At 30.1% G+C, this 18,441-nt stretch overlaps 1 protein-coding gene across 1 annotated transcript in view; it reads left to right on the forward strand.

The window, feature by feature from the left end:
- Positions 1-15,607, forward strand: part of LOC119670128 — a 46,783-nt gene extending 31,176 nt beyond the window's left edge. The window contains exons 3-13 of the mRNA XM_038080264.1: positions 1,730-3,103; positions 3,185-3,411; positions 6,537-6,817; positions 6,883-7,121; positions 7,201-7,391; positions 7,462-7,623; positions 7,690-8,085; positions 8,153-8,291; positions 9,975-10,348; positions 10,410-10,567; positions 15,529-15,607. Of these exons, the coding sequence (XP_037936192.1) occupies positions 1,730-3,103; positions 3,185-3,411; positions 6,537-6,817; positions 6,883-7,121; positions 7,201-7,391; positions 7,462-7,623; positions 7,690-8,085; positions 8,153-8,291; positions 9,975-10,348; positions 10,410-10,567; positions 15,529-15,596 (3,609 nt within the window). The 3' untranslated portion in view covers positions 15,597-15,607. The remainder of the gene's footprint in view (positions 1-1,729; positions 3,104-3,184; positions 3,412-6,536; positions 6,818-6,882; positions 7,122-7,200; positions 7,392-7,461; positions 7,624-7,689; positions 8,086-8,152; positions 8,292-9,974; positions 10,349-10,409; positions 10,568-15,528) is intronic.
- The last annotated feature ends 2,834 nt before the right edge of the window (positions 15,608-18,441 follow it).

Genomic DNA, 18,441 nt, shown 5'->3' on the forward strand with positions numbered 1-18,441 from the left:
AATTAGAATAGAATTAGTCACGGTTTTATAAAGAATAAATGATAACTGATACTGAACCCTTCAGATGAATATTAGAACGCCTGTCATTAAGGGTTCCTTAACAACGAACAAGGACAGGAATATCTCAGTATGCGCTTTTAGTCCATATCAATGCCAGATACTGATATTTAATTTGACTAGTATCTTTTTGTACGCATCTTTTTGTCTGTTGCGCTAAAGTCTATTCAAATAATATTTAAAAATTATATTAAAAATAATAAAAATATAGTTAAGTACTTAAGAGGAGATATAAAGTATAAGACATAAAAGGTGGGCGTTGTTGTTGTTGTTGTTGTTGTAACCCGCCGGGACCTGAAAGCAGATAACATGAAAGGATTACAAGACGAATATATGGGATAAGGAATGGAAAAAGTGGGAGTGAGTAAGGTGGGCGTAATTAATTGTGATTACAATTACAATATTACAATTAAATATTGTAATTGCGAGTGATGTAGTAATATTAATAGTAAAAATCCTAATAGTAGAAAATTTATAGCATCCCCCACAAAAGAATTAAAAAAATATAGTTTATATGGAATAATGAGTTCGTCGAAGTTGTTCAAATTATTTAGATCTCAAAACCATATTACGAGAATCTGAGCTGTAATTCATAGAGAACGCAAAATTCTATTTTTATCTCCATTTTTATCTCTACCATACTCAGTTTTGACAAGACATTGGATAAGTCTCTCGTTAGGAGTGGATTTATCCATATATACTGACGGTCTAAAAATAGATAGTGGTGAAGACAGTAGAGTTTTTTCGGGGGGCTATATAAATTCATATATTATAGGCTTCCTGATAATTGCTATGCTTTCAGGAGCAGGTAATCGTTATTCGAGAAGCCATAGCTAGTCAGATAGTGTAACTGTCAGTCAGTCAGGTTGTTTTAAAGCTATTGAGTTCAATCAAATTTACATCCACGTCGGTATTTACCTGCTTCACATATCTAATGGAGATATCGATAAAGTTCAACATTTTTTTGTTCTGGATTCCTACTCATAGGAATATTTTCAGTAATTGCGAGATTTGAAGGATTTGGGCATATTGCTAACAGTTGTTGAAATATGCGCAGTTTAATATAAAGTAGAAAGACACAACGATAAACAAAGTCAGCGGTGTGTAACTTGGCCACGTGCTATTAATTGGAATTTCTCGGAGCTACTCCAACAGCAAATCTATTTAAAATCTGCTTAAAAACATACATTCGACAGCTGTACGAGCTGCTGGTTTTACTCGACCGAAATGTTCTAACACACTTCGGAATCTAAGGACGTGTGCGAGTTAGGCTAAGTTGATGCTAAACCAAATAGGAGATTTTTTGGGATTTTTTGCACTGCACACATTTAGCTATTTATCAACACGTATCGACACATCACTACATTATCGGCTCATCTTAGAATTTCCCCTCATTTAGAACGCAACTTAGCCTAACTCGCACACGTCCTAAATGCTCAAAGAACTAGAGTTAAGCATTAAATGATCTGTACCCTTTTTAAACCTTGACATAAAATTACAAATTCTTGATGGCTGATATTAAATTTTTTGAATTTAATATAGTACCAATTATTCGCATCTGAATATTTCTTGTGTATAAATATGTGTTCTTTGAAAATTATCAATATTGTGATAACTTTTAAAATAAACTTAATTGATGTAATTAATTGATGTAATTTTTTCTATTCTTTAGGAGGGACCCGGTTTGGATGAGCTTAAAACAGAAACTCCTTTACCTTCTAATAATCTAACTAAGGCAGATTGTGTCGATGCAATAAATCATTCCGAAAATATTCCAAGCAAACGTAAACATATGACAACAATGCTAATTGAGAAAGCTCCACCAAAAAAGCGTGGACGAAAAGCTAAAGTCCAACAGTTGGATAATCAAAAAATTCAACCTACTCAGCAAACTGTGTTGAATATTACTACGAATAATGGCAATAGCAGTGGAGACAGTAGTCAAAATTCACCACCAAATTCAGAGAAGAAAAAATCTTCTAATATGACACATTTCATACCAAAGCGATCTCAACGACGCATAAAACCTACAACAAAAATACTAGAAAATGATGAACTGCGTTACGAGTTCGAAACCAAAAATATTGAACGTATAACAGCTCAAAATTGGGAATCAAATAATGAGATTAAATTTGAAAGTCCAACGCATCAAATTTCAACTAATGATAACACACCAGGTACATCTAAGCAAAAAAGCGAGAAATCTGAAGCTAGCAACGATAGCAATAATCAACATCCAAACGGTTCGCATGCAATTAAAAAAAAACTTTTTAGCAAAAACCGTCGTGATATTGCAGCATCTATTACTGCACTTAAGGTAAAGAATGCACTAAAACCAGCACCAGAAGTAGATAAGTTTTTAAGCGAAGTTAAAACATTAAAATTGAATCTAAACAGATCGCCTGAAGAGAAGAAACTAAATAAAAAACAATTACGTCGATTAGCTAAACAAAAAGAAAAGCATTTGGATAAGCTCGGCTTACGACGTGTCACAAATAAAGAGACTAGCGATATTGACAGTTCTACAGACAATGAGGAATTTGTACCGAATACTCGTGTACAAGTCAGTAAACCCAGTCTTACTTTGCGCACACGTACCGCTAAGGAGTCGACGCCCCCGCAAACACAGTCACAAACAACAGCTCCTGCTAAAGTATCTCGTAGAGTACAAAAACACAAGTCAACGGTTTCACGTAACGAAAATGAACAAATAGAAATAGAATCCACACAATTGCGCACATTAAATGCCATACAGGCGGTTGGAACTACGGTCACGCCAACAACTTCTCCCAAGCAAACACTTAATTTCATCTGCCTATGTCAAAGTCAATCTCAGTATTTCACCAAAAACACTAAGTCATCATTTTGTTGTGCCATTGACAATATTGAAGATCAGAAAGTTGGTTGCTGCAATGAATTAAATGGACAGATCCTTAATTTATTACGCCCCAGTCAACGTGTTGGTTATATGATATTGTGTGATGATCATAAAAAACGCTTAAAAGCACATAATTGCTGTTCGGGTTGTGGAGTTTTCTGTACGCAGGTAATGAAGACAGTTAATATCTTTTAGTGGATCATAATTTATAATTTGTTTTATTTTTTTTTTTTTTTTGTCTATTTGTAGGGAAAGTTTGTATTGTGTAAACAACAACACTTCTTTCATGGCGAATGTGCACAGAAATATATACTTAATAGTCCTTACGATCCTTTACAACCTGCAACAAGTTATTCTAGTCCAACATTGGTGCTAAAATGTCCGCATTGCGGCACAGATACACCGGAACGTACCTCAACTGTAACAATGAAATGCCAATCCTTGCCAGTCTTTATATCTAGTCAGAAAAATAAAATGTAAGTTTAACTAAAAATTTTAATACATATAGTTTAAATTGTTGAGAACAATATATATATTTATATGAGTTTTTTATATATTCGAAAGTTTACCTTTTTTTTTGTAGACTTGTAAAAATACTTTTCTAGATACATACTACTTTTTTGTGTTAGTGTAATGATTTTGAAGATACATTTTTTAAAGATCATTTTCTGTAAATATCGTGTCATTACTTTGAGATTTGAAATTGAAACAACTTTTTAGTGTTTTGATGTGTATGTTATCTTAGATCTTATCTATATTCTAATCAGAAAATTAATTTTTCCCATGGCAAAAAATCTATTTCGAATAGAAAAGCAGATAATGGTAAAGAAATATTCAAAGCCACAATGTTTAATGATTTTAATAAAATTAATTATCGGGCTGACTTGACTATACAACTGTTGTCGATATCATCATATATCTATTATCAGTGGTTTTTGAATACCTATATTGATTATATTATTATTATATATTATTATTTTATATTATAATATATTTTATTATATTATTATATATTATAATAATTATATTATTATAACAAGGTTTTTGGAACAGTAGTCAAGTACAACAACAAAAATTTATTTTATATTATTTTAATTAATTGAATTTTTGACTGACCATACAACTGTTTCGAGTATTACCAAATACCCATCATCAGTGGTCTTGGAAATATTTATTGTATTTAATTATTTAATTATTTATTTAATTATACTATTATATATTACAATTATATATAATATATTATTATATATTATAATAATATATTATTATATATTATAATAATATATTATTATATATTATAATAATATATAATAATATTTATTATATATTATAATAATATATAATATATTATTATATATTATAATAATATATAATATATTATTATATTTATAATAATATATAATATATTATTATATATTATAATAATATATAATATATTATTATATATTATAATAATATATTATTATATATTATAATAATTTATCATATATTACAATAATATATAATATATTATAATAATTCATAATAATTATTATTTATAATAATAAATTATATTTTTTATATAAAAAAATTGACAAAGTTACTGCCTTCCTTATCAAGTCAGGATATTATCACAATTAATCTTATAATTATTGAATTACGACTATAAATAATGCTTTGAATAAAATCACTTTAAGTAACGATAAAATGTTTCTTTAAAAGATGTATTTAATAACTTTTTTCTAACTTATTGTTTTAATTATAATTAATTACTTCAATGTAATTATTTCAACATTACAACTACCTTTTTCTTTATACTACCCATATACCTTAAAGAATCTCAACAATTGTCTCTATTTTCAATGAGAAAAGATGCTTTTATTCTGCTAGACTATATATACTTAATTGATAATGTACTTTTTTGTCTTGTCGAAAAGTATGTAATCATATAATTGTTTAATCTTTTTATTTACTTTATCTTAATTAGTATGCTTTAGTATTAAACCAGCTCGTTAATCAACTTTTACGATATCTAAAATAATTAGGTTTTAGAAGCCCTATTATTATCTTAAATGCACCCTCATTATCATTGAATGCAACAAAAACGACAGCGTATTCTAATGAAGCCATATTAAATACAACTCAGTTTTACTCAATTTTTCTTGAAAATCAAATTTTATTTTACATATTTTTTGAAATTGATAGGACATCAATTTCAATTCAATTCAACGAATTTTAAAAACTTTAGCACCGAAGTTATTTTCTTTAATATATAGTATTACTGTTATTCAAACCTAAGCATGAATGTGAATTTATAAAATAAATATATAGAGTGGTTGTTGTTCTGGTGGTCGTAGTATCTCTTAAAAGTCTGCTGAGCTTGTACTTGTTTGATAGAGTCATAGTCATTTGGTTATCTGATCAGTCAGATAACTGTTCAGTATCTGATCAGTGCTTCAAGCACTACGGGGTGGTATGACACTTGTTTCGACATCATAGCTATTAATCACATCTTGTTACCAGTAATAAGTTAAAAACTCATTTGACTCTCGAAATTGAGAATCCTTTAATCCATGAAAATTTGTAGGCAATCATAATTAAGATATCATGCAAAGAGTTGATTTTTCTCGGTAGTATAAAGAAGAATGTTGATGACAATCAAGTAAATGTCTATATGGCATTTGATAGGTTGGTAAGGAAATAATAAATAAATATACAATATATCATACATATCATATATATATCAATCCTGCTTCGTTCTATGAGTTTGGCCGAGTCTAGTAGTCTTCTCTACCAAACTCGATTAGTGTTTTGCTGTCACTAGCTGGTAGCATTGATTGCCTTTAATCATTGGTCACCGAATCCTTCTACCGAAAATGCGGATGTCCGCGTTTTCCACTAGCGAGTACCGGGCTCAATTTCTTTCTAGCCGAAACATTTTGTTCCATTCGCGGGATTCTCCAGCAAACTCGGATCAATGGTTTGTTGTCGTTAGTTGGTATTATCGCCTTTATATAGTTGTCACCTTTATATATATATAGACACCTGGTCTTCCCGCCCAAGATGCGTATGTCCTCTTACGCGTTTTCCACATCGTATACCGGGTTAAACATATTTCTACTCGAAACATTTTCTTCCATTCGCATGATATGATCAATCAATCAATGCCTCCGTGATTTCTATGCAATTATGATAATATCGCGGTATAGCTCATAAAGCTCATCGTTCCATCTAATTCGATACTTGTTGTCAATCTGTAGGGGACCATAAATTTTCAGAAGAATGTTTTTCTCGAATGCTCCTAATGCCTACCCATCACTGTAGTGACAAAAAAGAAATAAAAAATTAATAAAATTAATATTATCGGATACAGAATCATAAATACTTTATAACTGATTTTTGTACCAAGCTAAGAGAGCCACTCCCGGTTAAGAGAGGTGAGCGGAGTTGGTTCGTCACAATGGATAAAAAGCTTTGGATGTAGAGCTGGCTGCTCCTGGAAATAATTACAAAACAACTCTGTTTCCTAAAAGATATATACATTAGAAAATTTATAATATATAAAAAACGATTGTACTTCCTGAATATTAATCTATAATGTATTTATACTTTTTTCTTATAGTAAACCAGCTAAAATGTCTATTTCGGGTGACTTACCAGTTATTGGTAATAATCGTTCATCGAATACAAATGGCGCTTCTGGTTCATCTAACACAAATAACAAAATTAGGTGCAATAGTATAAATTTTGAACAATTAATACCAGAATCGGTTATGAATATTATTGGTAATATGGTCGAAAGAACCGTAATGGAAAGGAATAGTAGAACCCCAGAGTTCTCAACTCGTGATATGTTCTATGCAATAAAAAACGATGATCTCGAACGCGTTGCACAGATACTTGGTAAGTTTTCGCATAAACGAGCACAAATTCAGTATTATAGAAGAATAATGATATCTGTTTTTCAGCTTCCGATTATGATGTCACAGTACGTATGCGTGAAGCTATTAATGGCACATGTTTGCATTTGGTCGCCCACTACGGTACACTGCAAATGGCGTACTTACTGTTGTGTCAGGGAGTTGGAAGTGAATTTATAAATGTTATAGATCGTGAACTGCGTACCTCGGCTATGTGTGCCGTAATGTCAGACAAATGTGATATTCTCAATTTGTTTATACAATGTGGTTCCGAATTAATGATAAAAGTATGTTTAGAAATGTTTAATATGAATTTACTTGATATTTAAACTAACAACTTTTTTTTTTCTTTTTTGCTTATTGCAGGGTCCTGATGGTAAGACCTGTCTTCATATCGCCGCTAAATTGGGGAATCTGGAAGCAACACAGTTAATTGTTGATAGTTTCAAATCAAGTAAAAGTATTTCACAATTTTTGAGTTTTCTTAATGCGCAAGATGATGGTGGTTGGACGGCTATGGTGTGGGCAGCTGAGTTGGGACACACTGAGATTGTTACGTATGTTCTAAAAATAAAAACAATTAATGTGTGTTGATAAATTAATATAAAATAATTATACATTGATTAGTATGTTGCTGCATTATGGCGCCGATCCAGATATTTGTGATAACGATAATAACACAGTGTTGCATTGGGCAACACTACACAACAATGGTTTGGAAACTATTACGGTATTATTACAAGCCGGAACTGACTGTAATGTACAAAATATTGAAGGCGATACACCACTGTAAGTTGAATAATTTTATGTTTATAATGACGTAGCTATGATAGTGTAATGTTGCAAATTTTATAGACATATTGCTTGTCGTCATTCTATTACACGCCTTTGTCTCGCACTCATTGCAAATGGTGCTGATTTAATGATTAAAAATAAAGGTGGACAATTACCATATGACTGTATACCACATGAAGATTCCGAATGTGCACGTACAGTAGGTTTTAATATTCACATGCGTTCCTTTAAGCCGCTTGGACTGCGCAATCGTATTATATGTAGTGATATCTCAAATGGTCGTGAGATACGGCCTATACAAGCAATACGTAGAGATAGAATATTGTTAGCACCGGATGAAGCTGATGATATAATGTTACCTGATTTCAAATATATTACAAAGACAATTATATTACAAAATTCAATACAAATAGATAATCGTATATCACAAATGCGTATTTGCTCTTGTATTGATGGGTAAGTGGCTACTAATGTCTTTTTTAAAACATAAATAATAGAAATAAAATATATATTTTTATTATAGTTGCAGCACGGACCTTTGTCAATGTACGGGCGCATCTGTACAAATCTGGTATACTGTTGAAGGACGTTTAAATACTGAATTTAATTATGATGACCCCGCTGTTATATTTGAATGTAACGATGTCTGTGGTTGCAATAAGGTTCGTTTTTAAAATATTATTAGAAAATACAATACATAGTATATACCTATAGAATTGATATAATTTGTTAGCCTATCTTTCTTTTTTAATGTAAATGAATTTGAAATTCACAAAGAATCTTAAAATATTCGAATTGGTGATATCATGAGTTCAGAGTATATTTCCAAGTTCATATACTTTATTGAGATTTGCTTCTTTATCAAGTAAAAAATTGTCATCTAGATATTTCTTTTATTTATGCATCAGTGCTGAACAAACTCCTAGCAGAGGCTGTAATTTCATTCTCTTCCCTATGATGTCTGAGGTAGAAGGTTCTCAATTTTTGGAGGTGCCAATATAGTCAGAATTCATATAACAATTGTATATCACATTTACCATTTAAACTGAACAGTTAAAATTTTATTTTTTTATTTAATAAGTATTGAAGTCAAATTTAGTGTATGATAGATGTAAAAAATTTGAATGCTTGATGTATATATATAGTATACAGACTATAGTACCATGTACAGCAATATGTACTTGATATATACAGTTTGATATATACAAACTGATTGCGTATATAAATACTTGTATGATACTAATGAATAATACATTATCCATAAATTTTGATAGATTTTTAGATTAAGTCAGTTTGGGTTGACCTAATCTGCGTGCTGATGCAACTATCAACACTTCCACCCTAAGTTATCGAATGTACATTGTGATGACCTTAAAACTACCCGGGAGAATCGAGTTATACTAATCGTAATTATCTCCACTTATTATTCCACCATTAAAGCATTTTGAAGCTATTTGATATCTACACCAGATATTTCCACCAAAAATTGTATAGTAGTATATAGTGGACATCCCAATGGCGACATGGCTAGTAGAGGACTCCCTCCTAGATGCATTCGTCGATACTTCCCTTCTTATTATCGATATATCGACACGCTTTACAATGAAGCCAACATCAGTGAGGTCGAATATAAACGTGGATTGACGGCCCTCCACACAGATGCAGTCTCGTCTTCAAGACCTAGATTGTCTGACAACAAGGCTCTCAATAGGCCTCCGCTTGACATGTCTCTTAAAGAACGACGTCTCGCCCGTGCAGCAAGAACTGTCCTAGCTCAATTGAGATCAAGATATAGCCGAGTGCAAAATAGTTACTATATGTTAGTTACTTGTCACGCATAAACATGTGTATTTCCAATGTGTGTCCTAACTGCTGCTCTTCTCTCCATGACGGCGTACATTTGTTCTCCTGTCCTACAACTCACACAAACCTTCGTCCAATCTTTGGACCCACCCCGTTGAAGTGGACAGGTTTCTCTGGCTGGATTTCTTTTTTTGGGTCTTCTCCAGAATTTGACGCACTGTCAAATATCTAGACCAAATGGTTTAGGATGGATTTGTCAGATCTGAATCTACACTGATAAGGTCCAATCAGTTGGTTGACGATTATCTTCAATCTTTCAGATAGTACGTTTGGCAGAACCTTATATGCGATATTTAAAAGACTGATTCCGCGATAGTTGTAAAGCACACTTAGATTCCAATTATCTCTATCTGGTCAACTAAATATTTGGTTTTCTCTTTTGTTAATTTGTACAATGTGGTAGAATAAACATAAACCTTTATAATAAAAATTGTAGCTTATATTAAAATGTTTATTAAATTAATTTACTTTTTTTTTTGCAGCTCTCTTGTAAAAATCGTGTGGTGCAGAGCGGAATACGTGTACCTATGCAAATAACAGAATGTGAAGATCCATGTAAGGGATGGGGTGTTCGTGCATTGGTCAATGTGCCCAAGGGATCATTTGTGTCGGAATATACTGGAGAAATACTAACTGAATTCGAAGCAAATCGTAGAACTGACGACAGCTACTTTTTTGATTTGGGAGAAGGTCACTTCATTGACGCTAATTATTATGGCAATATTAGTCGGTTCTTTAATCACTCGTGCGATGCTAACGTGGTACCCGTTCGTGTTTACTTTGAGCATCAGGATTATCGTTTTCCAAAAATTGCATTTTTTGCCTGCCGTGATATAGCAGCTGGCGAAGAAATTTGGTGAGTATTTTATATTTAAAATTAATTAGCTCTAATTTAATTTATTTTATTTAATAATTAGCTTTGATTACGGCGACAAATTTTGGATGATTAAGAAACGTTATTTTAATTGTGCATGCTTATCATCTATCTGCCGTTATTCACAAAACACTCCTGAACCTGATTTGATGGTTTCTGAATTAAATGATGCGCAATCACAAAATGGTATATCAAACGAAGGTAATTCAGTAAATGATAACTTATCATTGTCGTAGCTTTAAAATGTAATATTTGTTTAATTTTTGAAACTTGTAAGATTTTTACAAATGACAACACTACTATTTTAAAGCAACATAGAATAAGTAATTACATAAATATCTATATCCCCTAATTTAATTATAATATTTCATACAACTAAAAGCTTTTTTATGCTCTTTTAAAAAATAATAATACACTAGTTTCTGATTAAAAAGAAATTTTGAATGTGTTAGTTAATTAATACATAACACAAAATTAAAAAAAAATATTAAGTTCATTTCTATACGTTAAAATTTCAGAAACTTGTAAAGAGCATATTAATTTTTGATTTTTATTCACTTTGTTCCCTTAATTCACGTATCTATCCATTCCCTTAGAGATAAAAAAAGACTGACAAATCTGAGTTTTCAATTAAATGTTTGCCTATTTTCTTTAGTGAAATAAACTATAAACAGTAAAGCATCTACACCCTCTTCCCTCTACCTATACCAGCAACCATACTATCCCGTGTTTTCGTTTTGTAATTCTAATAATGCTTCCTGCTAGTAATAACAACAACAAATGCACTTTAAACAATAAAACATACTATTGGGCATTATTTCTTTTTTTTTAATGCAGTTACAAGAGCATTACACATTCATTTATTACAGCAGAGTTACACTTCCATTTATGGAGATTGAACTCGTACTAACCATGACTGCCCATCTGTTTTTACTCAAACTATGCTCTGAGGTTTTGAGTCATGCGAACGAACTTTTTCATAGGTTTTTGGAATAAAAATTTGTTGTAATTTTCTTGAGTATGGCTAATTGTTGCTATATATGTACTAAGCAATATGGAAGTAGTCTACAAATATGTTGAATATATCTCTTAAATATATTAGGTTTCGTTAAATATTGATACAGTTGCAAAATAAGCTAACCTTTAGAATATAAATATAAATTTTTATCGAGTGTCCCCCATAGAAGGAAGAAGTGACACTTGTTTTGATTCTGCTCTGGAATCAATTGTTTATAAGTTCTTATAAGAATAACTTTGGGAAGCAAATGTTTAACGTCTAACATATATTGTCGATGTAAGGTTCAACATTTGTGATATCTTCTACATCAAATGTCGCCTATTGTTTACCACAATTACCAACAATGTTACCAATAAATTCATTTCCCTTATTTATTTGAACCTTAAAACATATTTAAATAATTGTTTTATAAATATACATATTAATGCATAAATATAAAATAATTAGTAAATAAAGTTTTGGATTTTTTATAAAAAAAAATAAAATAAAATATATAATGGAATTTTGATTAAAGCTTGCAGTGCTTATTGTTCGGTTTCTTATAAAGACTGAAAATAATATTGAATAAATGGTTTCAAAATACAATTTTCCTAAACAAGCATTTCACGTTTCTAATGTAAAATAAATCTATTTACATACAAAAAACAGAAGTTTTTATATTTGGTTTTATAGGACACAAAATTTTTTTTATCACTACAGTTAGTTAAAGAAATGTACTTAATAATAAAAGATATTTAAAATTGTTGTATTTATTACAATTTTGTGTAGTTGAGTCCCACAAAAAGAATATAGTTACCTTAGACATCAATAACAAGTTCGCTATTCTGAGTATGTAGATACTATATTATCCACCCCTTATCATCACGCCCAAACTAAGAGAACGTTTAGTACCATACAAAAAATGTTGTTACTCAGAATGTCGATGATTGTACTCTAATCTATCATTGATATCAAGAAAGCTTCTAGATTTTTCTGAGTGTGACGAATAACCTACTTGTTGGGATATTGCTGACATTTCATTAGAGTCATCTACTAATGTCTTTTCTTAGTATGAGCATAAGGATAAATGAATATTTTGCATCCTTTATCTTTACGCTCAATATAAGATAATATTTTAGTCGGTGACTCTCCTGAAATAACAACAGCACCCCAACAAGTAGGATATTCTGAATGTAGCAATTCTATGCAATGTACCCATTGCCTGCATGCTTATAATACAAGAAAATGCAGTTTTACAATGAGAACATAACATCACGAACGTCGACAACTTATTGTTGACTTATTAGCAGCACCCTAGCAAAAAATATATCATCGTTCTATACAAGTTCTACAGAAAGAACACTGATACTGCGTATGCCGACGACTTTCCGTGAGCCATAAATCACACCCCACATAAGATAGGCTATCGCAAGTGTTGTAATTTGTGTATTCAGCCCTTATTTACATACTAACACTCCGGGAATGTTTAGTTCCACACTTGAAACCTGATACCCGCAGCGCAGTCCATTCTTCCTGATATATCAACAACACTGCGACAAGAAGTATGTACCCAAAACATTAATTCTTAAACAACTTTGACGTAATGTTGATATTGATTATTTTTCAATATTAATGATGTTATTCCAATATTATTTGACTACGAATGATTAGTAGCTTACGTTGCTTGTTTAAACTTTAATAAAATCCGGGTGTTTCTGGTGTATGTATGTATGGAGTATGACGTGCACCCAGCATATTATCGTAACTCTCAAAATATCTCGTTGTAGTAGATTATCATAATGTATATAGATTTTATTTTGAATATCATTTCGGTAGTGTATATAAAAATTATACTTTTATATGATTACTTATCTTCTGCTCAATAAGTACCCGGATTTTGTAAATAAAACACACAAATTTAAATTTTATTCCAAATTTATTTTATCTCCTTCAAAATATGTTCCTTCTGAAGCGATGCACATATGGGCAATTTGGGTTTCGGGAACAGAAAAAGTCGAACGGATCCAGATCTGGCGAATATGGTGCCTGAGCGATGACAGTGGTGCCGTGAAGAATCCAATTGTTGGTTTTCCACAAATCTGGTCTTTTCTTACGGATGAACTAACGCAAATGCCGCATAACAACGAGGTAATATTCTTTGTTGATGGTATGACCCTCTAGCAAGAATTCGTAATGAACAACACCGCGGTAGTCGAAAAAAACAGTGAGCATAACTTTAATTTTCGAGCGACTTTTGCGCGGTTTTTTGGGTTTTGGCTCGTTTTTGAAGCGCCATTCGCTCGATTGTTGACTGGTTTCGACGTCATACTCATAAACCCATGTCTCATCACCTGTTATGATGCGTTTCATGAATGTAGAGTCGTTTCCATGCTCAAAAATCATTTCTTCACACACGTTCTTTTGGTATTCTTTTTGCAAAAACTCAAGGTGTTTCTTTACAAGTCGAGCTGCAACGCGTCTCATGCCCAATATATCATGTAAAAGGTGGTGAATGGATCCATTTGAGATGTTTAAGTCACGAGGAATCTCCCTTTCAGTCATACGACGGTCTTCCAACACAATTTTCTTGATTTTTGCCACGTTTTCTTCGGTATTTGATGTTGATGGACGTCCAGAACGAATGAATGATTTATACCACTCGTATGCCTGTATTCGAGACAAAGAAGAGTCCCCGTAAGCTTTCTGCACCATTTTCAATGCTTCAACACATGAAATTTCGTTCAAAACACAAAATTTCAAACAAACTCGTTGTTCAACTGAATTTTCCATAGTAAAAATCGCTAAATGCACTTAAGGTAGTCTCACATTAACAGCTACTGTAAACAGACTAATTGACAGCTGGCGCTCAAATTTGTACCATATGTCAAGAAAGGGACATATGGTACAAATTGAAAAAGGTCTATTACTTAAGGAGTAGTTAACAAAATCCGGATACTTATTGAGCAGAAGGTATGTTATACAAACATAAGATTAAATAAATTATATCGCAGTTGTTAACTTATGTATATATTTGTTCAACAGATATTTCGATCTACAAAGTAGAACCGTAGTAGAACAAATATCACAATTGTTAAATAAATATATACATAAGTTAATAACTGTGATATCTTTTATTTAATTCTAAATTTGTGTTTATATAATATACATTATTATATAAAAATATAATTTTTAAAAACACGACCTAAATCCCAGCAAGATTTCTAAAGTTTTGATATAGAAATATGTCAACAATTTCTAAAAAGTTTAGAATACACAAAGAAAAGATAACGATAGGTTTTTTATACTCATTTATATGTAAAACAAGTGTTCGTTCATTTTTTTTTTTTAAATCGCTAAAATACTATATCTTTATTACAATAATTAGATACAGATAGTATTTTGTTATATCGATAATTAGAACACATTTGTTTACTTTGAATATAAGTAAGCTTTCTGAAAGATAGAGAAAGGGGTGGCACAATAGACCCGATGGTCGCAGTGCCACATCCCGTAACAATAATAGTAGACGAAGATAAAAAAAAAACTGATTATAATAGCTTTATTTATTGTACTATAAATATAAATAGCTTTATAGTAAAATACATAAAGATAGATGGCATTGTATTTTGCTTGATGAAGATTAAAAAATATATATTTTTTAAAAATAGCTGTATGTAGTGTAAAATAAAAGTTTTACCAATTGCATTCAATTGAAAATTTATGGGTTTTAAAAAAAAAAAATACAATAATAAACATATTTTAGGGGATATATATAATTATGTATTACTTATTTTATTGTTGCACTTTAATAGTCCTAAAAACTATTTTAAGTATTATCTATGTAAACTTAGTAATGTAAAGGAAAACGGCATTTAAATTACATATGCTGTTTATTGTAAAATAGTTTGCATATACGTTTACCTTCAGGTTTATATATTTGTAAAATAATGTTTTTTATATTTATTTTATTTTAATTTTTTTATTAATTTTTTTCTTTTATTTTTATTAATTTTTTTTTATTTTTTTTTTAATATTTTTGCTATTTAATTTCTCATTATTTAATTTTTTATTTAGTCTGAAGTAGTTTATTATTGTTTAACATCACATGTAGTTTAATGTAATGCTTATTATTTTGTTAATACTAATATTTTTGTCTAATTTTCAGTTCAAATTTTTTTTTGGGTGTGCTTAATTGCATTAATCTATACATATTTATGCATTTTGTACCGCTGAACTAAACTGACTACCACTTATTTGAAAAATTGAATTAAATTTTCTTGTAATTTGTTTTGTACTAACAAAATTGAAATAACCATAAATAAATTGTTTAATAAATGGTGTCAAATTAGTAGTTCTTTATTGCATGCTAAATTATATTTTGTTAACTATTATAATATTATAACAGACGCCGCACTATTTCCTTCGTTTCGCTAAACAACCTCGTACAACGAAGCTTTAATTTTTGGATATAATACTTATTTAATACTTTATTACTTTAATACTAATACTTTATTACTTTTAATCCGATAATAATATCTAGTATATTAATTATATCTATTAAAAATAATTTATTATTATCGGAGAAGGAGGGAAGACCTTAAGATTTTGTTATGTCTTAGGTAGAAGTATATAGTAATAATTTGTTTGACATTATTCTCTACTAAGATCTAGTATATATCCTTACATAATTGTAATGGATGGTTACTACATTGTCGTATATAAAACACAAATCAAAAATATATATATTTTGACTTGAATTATTCAGATTTATACAAATTTTTTCAAAATATCAGGATACTAGTTGTTAGTGATAAAAAGTGCTATGGTAAAATCGATCTTATAATGGTCTTTAGAGAACTGCAGAATAAAATATTACAATTATCAGCATTATTATTACTATCCAAACTTTCTAATTAAACTTCAATTTTATCTAAAATGTCTAAGAAAAATATTTGAATATTAAAAGGTTTATCATATGAATGGTTAAAAACCGGGATAATTCATTATATCATAGAAAGAGTCATATTATTAGGAATTGATTTGATTATTTAATTTACATTGCTTAATATGTATTTGTGTATTTAGGAGTATTTTATGCCTACAAGCAACAGGAAAAACAGTACATTCTTGAGTAAAGAATAACTCGGTATAGCAAGCTAACTGAATAATAAAGGGTCATACTAATAATCACACAAAAAAAAAATAAAAAATTATATGCTTTACACATATAAAATGCATTCGTAATAACTTACATTATATCTTTAGTTATATCGAGAATTTACTGTATAACAGTAAGTTCGTAACTGGTTATATTTCCATAGATTTATGTGTACTATGTACGAATTGAACGCAGCTAATATTAAATTAATATTTTCTCTTCTAACTTTATAAATAATCTGTATGAGATGAGTGCTCAATGACTACATATTTGCTATATATGTTATTATAAAAAAATACTTAACCATAAAAATATATGTTTTCCTTTAAACAATATGACAGCTCATCCTTTATATACACAAAAATATAAAATTAACGATTTATTGCCACAACCACTGACTACTTATATATAGACATTTAACGTCAATTAAAGTTTTGATTGGTGGCCTTATGCCCCAAAGCCTTTCAAAAGCATTAAAATGGGCCTAATTGGCCTGATAACATTGATGAGATACCGTCCATACGCTCGACTTAAAAAACAATCTTAAGGGTAGGTCGTGCACGAACAGTATCACTTTGACAAGTGATTCTCCTCAGATTCTCCTATTCAAACAAAAGAGAGTCAATCTGAGAAGTCTATTAACTTGACATTTCTGACAGTTCTGCCAGGAAAGTTCTCCTGAAGATTTGGCATATTTTTCCTACTCAATGCTGTGCACTAATACATGCGATCGAGTATAGATTCCGCAGAACCACAGCCCCAGTACACAAAAATCTGAAACGAATTTGAGAGTTCAGATATCAAATTTTTCTAAATCATAGTTAATCTTATTAACAATTGAATCGTAATTTCTAAAAGTTAAATTTTTATGATTTGCTCTCTGAGCACATATGCATTTCTTTATTTTACATACTTTTGTATTGTCTATGGAAGACTCTTATTCTCTCTTTAAGTAAATGTATGTTTTTTTTATTTATAGGATAAATCGGATTGACAATACGTTGTTGTAGATTTAACGGCGATCGAACGATAAAATTTTAAAATATTAGTGAAAATTTATTTTGTAAATATATCCTTGAACATATAGCTATCCAAGCAGTACGAATATAAGTTGTTAATGCTAGAAATATCGTTTCTGTTTAAACGATAGTTTAAACTGTTAAAGACATGATCCATTGATATAGAACTTTTAACTAGTTTATTTTAACGTTATTTGCTTTAATAATTACTAAAGTAGTCATAATAATTTATTATCTTATAACTTATTATTTCAATTAACAACTCATATACAAAATAAGTATATATATTGCTGTGCTAGAAAACTAAGTAGATATATAGTTATATATATATTTAAATTTCAAAGTACTGTGCATGTTTTTATCTGTGACATTCCTATAAATAACTACCATATATACAATATATGACCCATCCTTCACAACATATTTCGGGAAATAGGCTAAAATATTTGATCCAAAATAATTTTGAAAGTCTTAACATTGTCTGCAGTCTATTTGCACTTACAGTATCCTATCTGCTAAGAAAATATAATGTATAGTGCCAGGGCGAAGAACCTAGTAGTACAGTTCCTTATTTTTAGTTAACTTTAAAATGAATTTTAATGTTAACCCACAAATAAATAATGAAATAAAATAATAAATAGTGAGCTGAGCGGATAATTATAAGTCAGCTAGCTTGTTTATGTTCAGGAGGAGATTTCGACTAAGAGTCCAAATTTAATTAATATTAAAAAAGAATTGAATTAAAAAAAGTGTGTACCGAAAATGAGCGGTACCCATTAGAAGAGTTTGGTCTGCATAATTATCCATTAGTTCTAATAAATACTTTATTAATATTAATATTTTTATAAATCTATCTATTTAACTATTATTTGCTGGTTTTTTTTAATAATATATGAATTTT

Source organism: Teleopsis dalmanni, chromosome 1, assembly GCF_002237135.1.
Source record: "Teleopsis dalmanni isolate 2A chromosome 1, ASM223713v2, whole genome shotgun sequence".
NCBI lineage: Eukaryota > Metazoa > Arthropoda > Insecta > Diptera > Diopsidae > Teleopsis > Teleopsis dalmanni.